We start from the raw sequence: 12,316 nt of genomic DNA on the forward strand, positions 1-12,316 counted from the left end.
CCTTTGAAATTAATTAAGGGGTAGTGCCTTTTTCCACGCTCTGCATGACGCTGGAGCAGCTCCTTTCGCTCGGAGAATTAATGACTCATTTGCTTTTCTCCTGGCGGTCCTGCCCCCTCCGCCCTTGGGCAGGAGCAGCCTGCGCCCGGCGCTGGGTGTTCCTTTCTTCCCCCAGATTTACAGCCAGGACTCTGAGCATCCAAGTGACGATGTCCAAACCTCCACGAGCCTCTGCTTGGCTCCATGAGGGCGGTGGCAGCAGGGCTGTAAAAGCTGATGAAACCTCAGCAGCTTCAGCCGCGTGCTGTCAGCGCTCGTCCCTGCCCTCAATCCCAGGGCTGGGTGAGCACAGCTCCTCTGTGACACAGCCTGGCATTTCCCATCCTTCGGAAATAACTTTCCATCGTTTTCAGATGCCACGGGATCCTTTTGGTTTGCCTCTCCCAGTGACGGGGCTCTTGTGTGGCATCGCCTGTGGTTCAGTTGCTGATTAAGCTGAGTACGCCCAGCCTGGTGGAAAGTCCTTTATTGGAAGGAGGATCTTGATAAGAGACTTGTATCTGCCGTGTCCTGCCTGTGTGTGGGCAGCTAAAGAGTAAATAATGTGGACAAACAGGCAGGGGAAAAGATTTCCAATGCCATCAGGGATGGCATGGGTTGGTACAGTTTGAGACTTGAAAACAGTCAGACTTTCCCAGAGGGCAGAGTACACTGAAAAAGCAGAGCCCCTGTACGCAGTGACTCAACTGTATTTGAGTTATTGAGCAGTTAAAATTCTGCTTAAACACTTCCTTTTCATCCTAGCAGGCAGATTGGCACGTCTGGATCTTGGTGCTGCAGGAGACCCTTGGGTGGGCTGCAAAGCACAGAAAGGAGAACCTGGAAGAACACAAAAAAATTACCCTTTGTGTCAAGCCACGGCAGAATGGGAGGGTTTTTTGCTAGTAAATAATGAGCAGAAAGATTTCCAGGAGCTCTGCTTGTCCCAGGCACTGAGATCTCTCTCTCTTGGACCCTGATCCCCATGGGAGTGGCTGTGAGAGCACCCACAGCTCTCAGAGGTGACTGCTGGGATGTGCCACAAGCTCCCCCCTCCTAAATTGCGCTTAGTGGGTTGTTGGCAAGTGTGGATTTTCACCCAGGAGCTGCACAGCAGCTCTGAAATGATGATTGTGTTCATCTGGAAACTGCTCCAGTGCCTTCCAAGGCATCTGATTTCATAAAGGGCTTTTATGGGAGATTTTGGAGTGAGGAGTGATCAGTTTTCCCATTGCTTGCAGAGACCAGCATCTCTTTTTTTTTGTGGGGGATAAATTTAAATTAAAAGGAAGAAAACACCTGTCCAGCACATTTGCTCAGACCCCAAAGATTTCAGTCAAAATTCTTAATGTTCTTTTTCTTTCCATCTGCATTTTTCAGCGAAGACAAACAGCCTCATAGTATTTCTTCAAAGGAATGTAAATTCCTTGAGGAAGTCTCCGGAGTTCCCAGCACCACATAGCTGCAAACCACAGACGCCTACGGCTGAAAGTTCTGCTCTGCTTTTAATTTTGGGGCAGGGAAGGAATTTTTTTCAGAGGTTTGGGTTCACTTGTGCTGGGCCCATCAGCCCAGACTGCTGCTTTCTGTGCAGGGGAGTGTTGACTTTGGCCGGCTGCAGAGTTGCTTTCCCTCCACAAGAGTATTCCCCCACCGAATCTGATGACATGGCGCAATTATTTCATTAGGATTTTCCAAAAAAGGTTCCCTCGGTCTCCTGTAGTGCTAGAAAGACCATTTCCTTCTGTTCTCTTGTTTCGGCTTCGGCAGCTTTGCCTGAAAAATGCAATTAGGGGCAGCAGTGCTGCTGCCTGAGCCCGAATGCTCGGGAGTGGGGAGGGAGAGAGCAGCCTGGAGGGGGGACCTGGGGGGCTTAACCCGGCTGCCAAGATCCCTGCTATTGGGGAAAGCACCACTGGAGGTGGGGGCAGCCCTGCAGGATCTGGCAGCTCTTTCAGTGCTCCCCAAAATCCGTGCTGGCAGCACATTGGGATGGTGCACTGTGGGTGGGACCGGGATGCGTGGAGGGCAGCTCATGGGGCATGGTCCCACAGAATCCCAGAATCATTTAGGTTGGGAAAGACCTCCGAGATCATCGAGTCCAACCCGGGACCCATCCCCACCTCGTCAACCACACCAGAGCGCTGAGTCCGGCCTGTCCTTACGCAGGGACGGTGACTCCGCCACCTTCCAATGGCTAATTCCGAGCGAGGGGGCAGGACGGGGGGCAGCGGGAGGGCAGGGACAGCGGGAAAACGGCGAGCACCGGGAGGGCAGGGACAGCAGGGGGACACAGGGACAGCAGGGGGACACAGGGACACGGGTGGGACACGGGGGCACCGGTAGGACACAGGGATGAGAGTGGGACACTGGGACACCGCTGGGACACGGGGACACCGCTGGGACACAGGGATAAGGGTGGGACACAGGGACACGGGTGGGACACGGGTGGGAATAGGGATAAGGGTGGGACACAGGGACACGGGTGGGACACGGGTGGGAATAGGGATAAGGGTGGGATACAGGGACACGGGTGGGACACAGGGACACCGGTGGGATATGGGGACACGGGTGGGACACGGGGACACTGGTGGGACACGGATGGGACACGGGTGGGACACGGGTGGGAATAGGGATAAGGGTGGGATACAGGGACACGGCTGGGACACGGGGACACGGGTGGGACACAGGGACACGGGTGGGACACGGGGACACCGGTGGGACACGGGGACACGGGTGGGACACGGGTGGGACACGGGGACACCGGTGGGACACGGGTGGGACACGGGGACGCGGGTGGGACACGGGTGGGACACGGGGACACCGGTGGGACACGGGGACGCGGGGGGACACGGGTGGGACACGGGGACACCGGTGGGACACGGGGACGCGGGTGGGACACGGGTGGGACACGGGTGGGACACGGGTGGGACACGGGTGGGACACGGCCGGCCACGCCCCGCCCCTGCCGTGGCCCCTCCCCAGCCCCGCCCGCCGCCGCCGCCGCCCGGGCGCAGGCGGCGCAGGGAGCGCAGCGCGGGCAGCGGCCGGGCCGGGGCAGGCACCGGCGGCTCGGCCATGGTGGGGCGGCTCAGCCTGCGGGAGGTGCCCGACCTCCCGGACATGAGGAAGCGGGGCGACTCCGGGCTCGACAGCCCCGACTCCGGGCTGCCCCCCAGCCCCGGCCCGGCCCCGCCGCCCTGGCTGCTCTCCTCGGGCAGCCCCGACCGCGCCGCCGCCAACGGGCTCCCGGAGCCCGAGCCGCCCGCGCCCTCCGCCGCGGTGAGTACCGGCCCCTCCCTGCGCTGCCGGCACCTCCGGAGCCTGCGGGACCGGCAGCCCCGCGTCCCGCTGCCGCCGCGGCAGGTGCGGGGCCCCGGCGGAGCCGCTGCCCTTCGGACCCCGCCGCGCTGCTCCGCCCGGGACCCCGCGCATCCCGTGGGGAAAGGAGGGTGGGAATGGGTCGGAACAGCCGCCCGCCGTTTCTCTGCGTTGTAAGCGAGCCCTCCGGCCGCTGTCGTGTCCCGGAACGGGTCTGCGGCGGGAGGGAAGGATCCCGCCGGGAACCCGGGGCTGTGCACAAAGCTCTGGCTGCAAGGGAAGCTCCTCTCCCTGCCGGGCCGGGTCGGGGCTGGGACGGCATCGCGGCGCGTCTTTGGAGATCCCTGTGGAAAGTGAACTCCGTTACTCCGGAGTGACCCGGAGCAGTAACTTTGTCGTGCTTTGTGGTTTCAGTTATTTTGGTTTTTCACCAAATAGGTTTTGGATGTTGAGCTGCTGGTACAAATACTTTGGAAACTGCAGGTTTAGAGGAAAAAATCCTTTTTCTACAGGGGTGCTGCTGTGAAACCGGAAAAAGGTTATAGGAGGAAAAGATGCTCACAGCCCCCCAGCCCCTCGATAGTAAACACACGTGCAGAGGTGGCTTCAAAAACACACACGGGTTGGGTTGGGTTCCATCCCTTCGGGGCTGCTTTGGTTTCCTTGGGCTGTGGGATTCGGTGTCAGCTCATGGTGCTGGGTGTCAGGAGAGGAGCACAGGGACAGGCAGTGAATCACCCACGGCTCAGCCGGAATGAGTTAATCCTTCCCAACACTTGGCATGTGAATTAGGCTGGATTTAATGCCTTCAAACAGGAGCCAGGGCATAGCTGTGGAGCAAGGCGAGGTGCCCTGTGTTAATTTCCTCTGTGGTCTGTCCGTGGGTGTATGGGGTGAATTCAGCAAGGAGAGAGCTCTCAGCCACCCCTGAAATGTTGGTTATAACTTGAGCGTGGGTTCATACAGGGAACAGGCTATGCTGCACAGAGGGCTTGCATTCCTCTCTCATTTCCCAGAGTGGCTCCTCTGAATTAAGCTCCTGAAGTTAGGACCCTGTCTTCAAAAAGTGCTCCTGGCCACCTCGAGGTGCTTTAGACCAGTGTGGAGTCAGGCCTAAAGCATGCACCTGTAGCACATCTTGGTCTAGCAGATCCTCCTGCACGTAAATGTGAACCTCAGCAGCTCCACACCAAGTGATAAATAAATCTGTTTTCCTGAGAATGTGCTGCATTGTAACATAAGAGGTGCAACAGTATGGTAGCATAAAGCATTTTGCATTTCTTTTGCAGAGTTCCGTGTTCTCCCCCAGCCCCATTCTCTCCAGCTGCCCTCCAAGATTGTGTCCTTTATCCTTTGGCGAAGGCGTTGAGTTTGACCCTTTACCACCGAAGGAAATAAGGTAAATATTGTGCTACAGTCATCTCGTTTGGAAGGAGTTAGAGGAGCTAGCCTGTAAAGGAGCAGTTAGGCCTTATCAGTGCCTGTGAGTCAAGTTAATTTATTTGCAGAGCCATTGTTCTCTGCAGCTGTACATTCCTGGACCTGGACATTTGTACAGGCTAAAGGAGTGTTCAGCCTCGTTTAATCCCACCCATATGGTTGTTTTGTTGGTTATTTTTCCAGGAAGACTTTCTTATATTTTACTCTCCTGCTTTTCCTTCCTTGCACTGCTCCAAAATGTTGCCCTTCAGCTGATTAACCACGAGGTAATCGTGAGGGAAGAGCTTCAAAGATCTTTCTAGGACTGTTTCATTAAGGGAAAGAAATTTTGCTCTTTCAACCTCCTGGTTTTATAATAAGCACTTTCTATCTTAACAGCTATGGCTGATTGCGTGAACTAAAAGAAATGGTAACATTCAGAGGAGTGCATAATTCTCTATTTTTAATGCACTGCATCACTTCACAGCCTGTGAATTATTCCTTTGAACACCATGATTTGCAGTAATGAGAAAAGAAGGCTCCTGGTTGATGACTGTGCAATTAGAGGGAGGCTGATAAAATCAAATGGAAGCCTAATGCAGGGGAGGATAGGGAGAATTATGTCCTGGTGTGGGGAAGGAGCCTGTGCTGTGGCTGGAATTGGAGGCAGTTAACTCCTTAGTTAGTGGAAAAGCCAGCACAGAGTTGTCACAGTGTGAGGGAGATAAAAACTTCCTTTTGCAACCCAGTCACGGAGGATTTGGGTGTGCAAACTGGAGTGTTTTCCTGCCAGCTGAATCTTCAGGAGTTTGTCTTTGGAGAGTGCCCCGTGCCAGGGGAGATAGCAGAGCACTCCCGTGGGATTCCTGGCAGGGAAGAGCTGAGCAGATAACGTGTGCTTCCCAGCTCAGAGCACTTGGGATGTTTGTGTGCCGAGCCTAAACGTGGATCAAGGCCTCTGGGTTTGGGAGTTTGCAGGAGGTTTGTACGTTCAGAGATCAGGGCTGAGAAGAAGTTTTGGTAGTGCTGGCAGCTGGGCTAAGTGGTGATAATCCTGGCAAGGCTGCTAACAAAAGGCTCTTTTCTCATCCTGTAAACGTGTAAGGCACCAGCAGATGGTTCTGTGTGAGGTGGGATGAGGAGCCACCCCAGTACCCAACAGCTCCTCTTCCCCACAAACCCATGAGCAGAGCTCACAGATCCCCTCTAGCAGCCCATCCTCAGCCCTGCTTCATCCACCTCAGATATCCCATGTTTTGCAGGACATCAGTCATGCTGATGCCAGAACACATTCGTGCAAATATGAAACCTTGTCCTTTAATTGTAAAAGTAAAGAATCTGAGAAGCCTGAGACTACACGGAGTTATTTCTATGGATGAGCTCAACAACGTTTAAAGATTGTTTTTCTGTGACTGGAGCTTGTCTCCAACAGAAATGCTCTCCTAGCTACCAGCTACAATTGCACTGCTGTAGTTAAACCTCTGTAGTTATATTAGAATTACTTCTTCCCTGTAATCACTGTTTGGGCCCCTCCGTTTGGGAAGGACGTTGAGATGCTTGAGCATGTCCAAAGGAGGCAACGAGGCTGGAGAGGGGCTGGGAACACAAACCCTGTGAGGAGCGACTGAGGGAGCTGGGGGTGTTCAGCCTGGAGAAAAGGAGACTCAGAGGTGACCTTATCACTCTCTACAACTCCCTGAAAGGTGGCTGGAGTCAGGGCTTTGTCTCCTTCTCCAAGCAGCAGCTGACAGAACGAGAGGATACAGTCTCAAGCTGCGCCAAGGGAAATATAGGAAAAAGTTTTTTACAGAAAATGTGATAGGATATAGGAAAAAGTTAGGATATAGGATATAGGAAAAAGTTTTTTACAGAAGGGGTGATAAAATACTGGAGTGGTCTGCCCAGGGAGGTGGTGGAATCACCATGGATGTGTTTAAAACAAGCCTGGAAGTGGCACTCAGTGCCATGGTCTAGCTGAGGTGCGGGGCTGGGTTGGACTCGATGATCTTAAAGGTCCCTTCCAACCCAGTGATTCTGCCTGATCATTCCAGGATAAGCACGGGCTTTTCTGTTGCAGGTACACCTCCTCGGTGAGGTACGACTCGGAGAAGCACTTCATCGACGACGTGTACCTGCCCGTGGGGCTGAGCGTGGCCTCGTGCAGCCAGACCATCGTCTGCGTGCCCAACTGCTCGTGGCGCAGCTACAAGGCCGAGGTGCGCTTCGAGCCGCGCCACAGGCCCCGGCGCTTCACCAGCACCACCATCATCTACCCGAAGCACGCCAAGACTGTCTACACCACCACGCTGGACTACAACTGCCGCAAGGCCGCGCGCAGGTTCCTCTCCAGCGTGGAGCTGGAAACCTCGGAGTGCCTCGGCGCCGACTGCGGCCTGGACGGCTGCTGACCGCGGCCGCCCCCCTCGCTCCGATCCGTCCCTCACGTACTGTGCTAACTCCACTTGCTAAAAGCAGGCACAGCCCCTCCCTCTCAGCTCTTAACTCCTGCTTTCAAGCGTCACGACGGCCCGAGCGCGGTTTTCCGTGGGAGCGTAACTTAGCGAGGGACTTGGCTCTTCGCCTCCAAAAGCCGCGGGTTCCCTCCCCTTCCCCGCAGTAATCAGGTGAAAATAACGGGAAGTGATTTCCCAGAGGAAAAGCTGACAGGTAAGGAAGAGTGTGGGGTAGTGCCTGGCAGGTGGAGATCCATTTGGTGCTTCGTGGTGATGTGCAACAAGCAAGGGCAGCTCGCTCTCTTGCAGAGAATCCACCAGGTGGTTTGGTTACACGTAGAGCTGTCAGCCATTTCTGTTTAGATCGTGTTTTCTCCAGAAGAACCATCCCCTGGAAATTGCTGGAAAAGGCTAACAGAGAAATCCCCAGAATTCTGCATTTAACACATCCAAAAATGTTAACGTACGGCATTCACGTTTCGTGTGAAGGTGTAAATTGGGAAGAAGAGGGGTTCTGAGCAGAGCGGGAGATGAACTGCTTCTGCAGCTCCAGGCAGCAGAGACAGGATCGTGTGATTCCAGTTCTTAGGGTGACGAGGAACCTGTGCTCTGGGTGACACACAAGTGTTTCTGTGCCTGCAGCAGGGCTTGCAACAGAGAATACCAGACCAGAAACTCTCCCTGTGTTTTTGGATCTTGGTGATGTGGAGGTAGAAAACCACAAGTGCCTTGTTTTTGCCCACACAGGCCGTGTGCACTAAAGGAGCTGTAAACCAAAGCAAGATTCAGATAAAATGCTGAACAGAGAGACCCAAAATGGCAATGGAGGTGCTGGATTGGGTGTGAGACACTGTTGTGATGGGGCTGGGAGGAGGTAAAAGTAGCAAGGGACAGGCAGGTTTGTAGTGCATAACAAAATCCACAGCTGCAGCTCTGCTTCCCAGCTGAGCTTGTCATGGCACAAATCCGTGTCCTGGGGATCAGGGGTGTCACTGGGATGGGGCAGCCTCTGCCTGTCTGCAGGCTGCTGGAAAGCCTCTCCTGAGTGCGTGATGAGTTTGGGGACCAAAGGGAATAGCTTCAGCTATATGAAAGTCTGTCTGGATGTTACGTGCGTTCGTTTATCGTGTGCCTTGGTGAAAATAAGACAGAGAGGTTTCCTTCTTTTCCCAGATTTTTTTTTTTTTCCCTGTGTTGACAGAACGTAGTGTGGAGAGCATCTGCTTTGGGGAGCGTGGGTTGGGCTGGTTTTTGTGTGGTGTAGCCTCTCAGAACCACCTGATAGACCTGTCTTAGCTGGACACGGCTTTTCCACGTATTCCAAAACTCCCCCGAGGTGCGGCTGTGCAACACCAGTCCTGGAGCAGCTTTTAAAGAGGACTTGGCAAAGCACAGCCCCAGGGGTGAGTTTTGTCAGTGGCAGCCTCGGGAGGCTGTTCTTGAGCTGTGCTTAACGTGTGTTTGTGCAAGTGTGATGGATGGTGTGGAAGTGAATCCCAGGGAACTGAAAGGAGTTGGGAGATGAAGAGTGCAGCAAGAAGGAAAGCTTGAGTTTGTATGGTTTGGGATTTTTATTATTGTTGTTGTTGGGTTTTTTTACTTATTTATTAGCACAGAAAAGAACATCCTTCACCTTTGGTACTTGCCTCAGAAAGGCAGCTCCTAAAACAATCCCAGGATGGGAGAGGACAGGGGCGGGCAGGCAGCGCTCCGGAGTTAAGAGCAGCGCGGCGTCACCCTTAAACACTTCGGTCTCAGGCTGCAAGACTGGGGAGATGTGTGTCAAACAGATGATGCAATTCTGCCCCAACTGTGCCCCAGGATGTCCTCGTGGTGTAACAGAAGGCCCAGCTCACCCCACAGCCCGTGGGGTTTCACACTCCGCTCTGTGGGACCGGGTTGCTCCATCCCTCGCTCCCCGCACCTCGCTCCTGCAGCAGCTGGTGCTGGTCACGGGATTCTGGGAGAACACGGACCCTGGATTGCTCCCACAAATGCTCTCCCAAGGAATCCACTTGGAACAGGTCTAACAGGAGGTTGTTTTAAGTTGTAGCCATTAGCTGTTCCTGGTTAGAAGCAAAATAACCCACAAAATAGCCCTCACGCTCCGGTTTTAGGATAAAGCACCTGATTTTTATAAAGCAAGCAAACTTAATGTGTACCTCTTAAGAATATTTTAATTGGTAGAGATACCTTTTAAATTATTTATGTTCCAACATTTGCAAAGCTCTGATTAGCTCTGTGCAAGTGTTCTGGTGTCTGTGATGTTTCCCACCCCTTCCTTCTGATTTTCAATTTGTCTTTTACTTTATTGGTAATAAATGATCTGAAAACCATCCTGCAGGGAAGTCTCTTTATTTCTCATTCAAAGCTTTTCAGTGTTTATTGTGGTAGTTACTTAGAAATAAATACATAATATTTCCTGCCAATCCCAGCTCCCCTCCTTTCTCTTCTATTTTTGTTTACATATTCTAGGAGGGTGTTTCCTATATAAAACTGTCTATATTAAAAACCAAACCAACACCAAATGTTGTGGATTTCTCAGTTTAGTAAGACATTGAAAAAGTGCTTTAAAGACAGCTGAAAATCCTCTCCTTAATGTGTTTGAGTCGTTCATCTGGTACGGCTTTACTTTTAAAGAGAGTTTCTGGTAAGAATTTCAGCATATCCTTCGAGTGAAGAACTAATCCCTTTCAAATATAACATGTATTTAACCAGGAGGAATTTATTTTTAAAATGTAGATGTTCAAGTGCTGCATTAGTGAACACAGCATAAACATAAGACTAGAGTGTGTTATGCATTAAACTTTATAAAACCAAAAGAGATGATTATAAGCTATTGTGTTCAGAGAAATGCTGCGGTGGCTTTCTGGATGCTTAATCTGTTCTTTTAACCTTTCCACATTTTGCAGGCGTGCTGATTTTGTTAGTGACTCTGGCAGAGCAGGAATGGATGTAATTGAACATCAGTTAATTAATTCCTAATGGGATTTTTTGCTCACTTTTTATTGTTCATCTGGTTATGTGCTTGTGGAAGCTCTAGAGTTGCATGTAATGACATTATTGGGGTCTGGGGAGCCGTGGAGCTGCTCCAAAGCTGCTGCTTCCAGCAAAAGGCTGAGAGCTTTTGGGTATCCTGGAGTTTTGAAGTATTAAATAGGAGAAAAACCACTTATAAACATCACTTCTGGATAAAAGGGTCGATTTAAAAAGCCATTAAGAACAAAACTTTAGAAGTCAGCACAGTGTCTTTCAGAGGAGTTCGGGGAGACTTTCAGATGTCACCTAACTTTCAAATGCTTCCTCTAGTGAGCTGTTCTCCTTAAGCATTGGCATGACACTCCATATGAAAAGCATTCTTTTACTATAAAAATTTGAAGTAGGCGAGTACAAGGCTCTACCATGTGATATTTAATTTATATTGACCCAATGAGCTTCTAATTAGCACCTACAGTTCCAAGGAAACTTTGTTGTTCTGGATGTGCTGTTTCCCTTTCACGTGTGCTTCTCCAGAATGTCACATCTGAGGGTCTGAGATAATGAATTTTTGTTGCAAAATAAAACACTCAACGATTGGATCAAAAGGCAGGAGGTGAGGGCTGGATTTCCATGCTGACTTTGCAGCTTGCCCAGTTTCAAGGAAGGTAAGTTCATGTGCCTGGAAATAATTTCAGCCTCTAAACAAGGTGTCTGGTCCTTCATCTGCTCACAAATGTGCAATGTACAACGTGAATACCTGGACAGTTTAGGAGTTTTATTTGGAAATAAACCAACAGCAATAATTAGCACAAACACAGCGTGGAAAGGAGCACTTCTAATTGTTGATGCAGTCTGAGTTGCATCCACACTTTAACAGGTTGGTTTGTTTTTTAAAATAAAAACGTCCCTTCCTCCACACAGACACAGACAGTGAGGAACCACTGCCAAGATGAAGAAATTGTTGGGATTTTGGGTGACACCCCTGGTGCAGCTCAGAGGCTCCTTCAGCATTCAGTTCACAGCAATTCCTCAATCAGCATCCAGGCACAGTGATTTTTGCTCTTCCAAATAATTACTGCAGGAATCTCCTTCACCTGCTGCTGCCGTGGAGGGGTGGGGAATTCCTGGCAGCTGGGAAGTGCTCCTGGATATACAATTCATACCTTTTCCTCCTGTTCACCCTATAAACACGCAGCCTTTCCCTCTCTGCCTGGGGATCCTCCAGAATCCCATCCCAGCGGAGGCTTTCGCTCAGCTGAGCACAGAGACCTTCCTCTGCCCTGCTAGAACCCAAAATGCTGCCGGCTGATGCTACAGCCTTGCTTATTTTTACATCTTCCTCATTCCCCTCTGCAGTGTTTTGGCCTGAGTCGGGGTTCCTCCCAGGAGCTGGGATTTGGAGTGCTGGAGGGGAGTGGGCCCGCTGCTTTCTGGTTTTTTGGTGCTGTTTTCCTGCTGAAATGATAAATGCTGTTAGCAAAAAATTAAGGGTTGCCTCTGAGGTTTTCCTGCTTATTTCATAAAACAAAAATAAAATGAGGCGACTGCTTTCTGTGCCTTAATAAAACCCCAAATGGACAGGAAAAATAGTAATGGCCCAGAAATCTTATTTTTAAGTAGGAAATAGATATTTTTCCCACTGGCCAACATAGGGATTATCACACCTGTAAAATGTATTTATTGAAGCTGTTAATGCATTAATAGCACTTCTGCACTGGCATCAAGTTCACTGTGTTTGCCTGAGTCAATTTTAGCAGGAAATTGATCCTGAGTTGTTGTTTTTTTTTTTTTTAAGCTGTCATCCATTAATACAGTAAGCCATGTGATTTTATTTACAATTTCTGGAAACTTTCAGGCACTTTTTGTACTAAGATAGTGGAAATGAATGGAATTATTCCTTTACACAGATTTTTTTTTTAAATTTACCCTTCCTTTTCTGTAATTTTTACCAACCACTCACCCCCACTGACAGATCAGTGCTGTAACCCAGTGCAAGGCTGAATATTTAAATATCCCCTAAATATTAACAGCATCCCAAATCCCGGGCACTTTATGGAATTCTCTACTCCCTGGCAGGTGCCTTATGCCTCCTACTGCTTATTCGG

At 50.9% G+C, this 12,316-nt stretch overlaps 1 protein-coding gene across 1 annotated transcript; it reads left to right on the forward strand.

Annotated features, from left to right (window-relative positions):
- The first annotated feature begins 3,062 nt into the window (after positions 1-3,062).
- Positions 3,063-9,568, forward strand: RFLNB (refilin B). Its single transcript, XM_053961622.1, has 3 exons — positions 3,063-3,321; positions 4,650-4,759; positions 6,857-9,568. The coding sequence occupies exons 1-3, from the start codon at positions 3,118-3,120 to the stop codon at positions 7,185-7,187; spliced, it is 645 nt and encodes a 214-aa protein (XP_053817597.1). The 5' UTR covers positions 3,063-3,117; the 3' UTR covers positions 7,188-9,568.
- The last annotated feature ends 2,748 nt before the right edge of the window (positions 9,569-12,316 follow it).

The sequence above is a fragment of the Vidua chalybeata genome, chromosome 20, assembly GCF_026979565.1.
Source record: "Vidua chalybeata isolate OUT-0048 chromosome 20, bVidCha1 merged haplotype, whole genome shotgun sequence".
Classification (NCBI taxonomy): domain Eukaryota; kingdom Metazoa; phylum Chordata; class Aves; order Passeriformes; family Viduidae; genus Vidua; species Vidua chalybeata.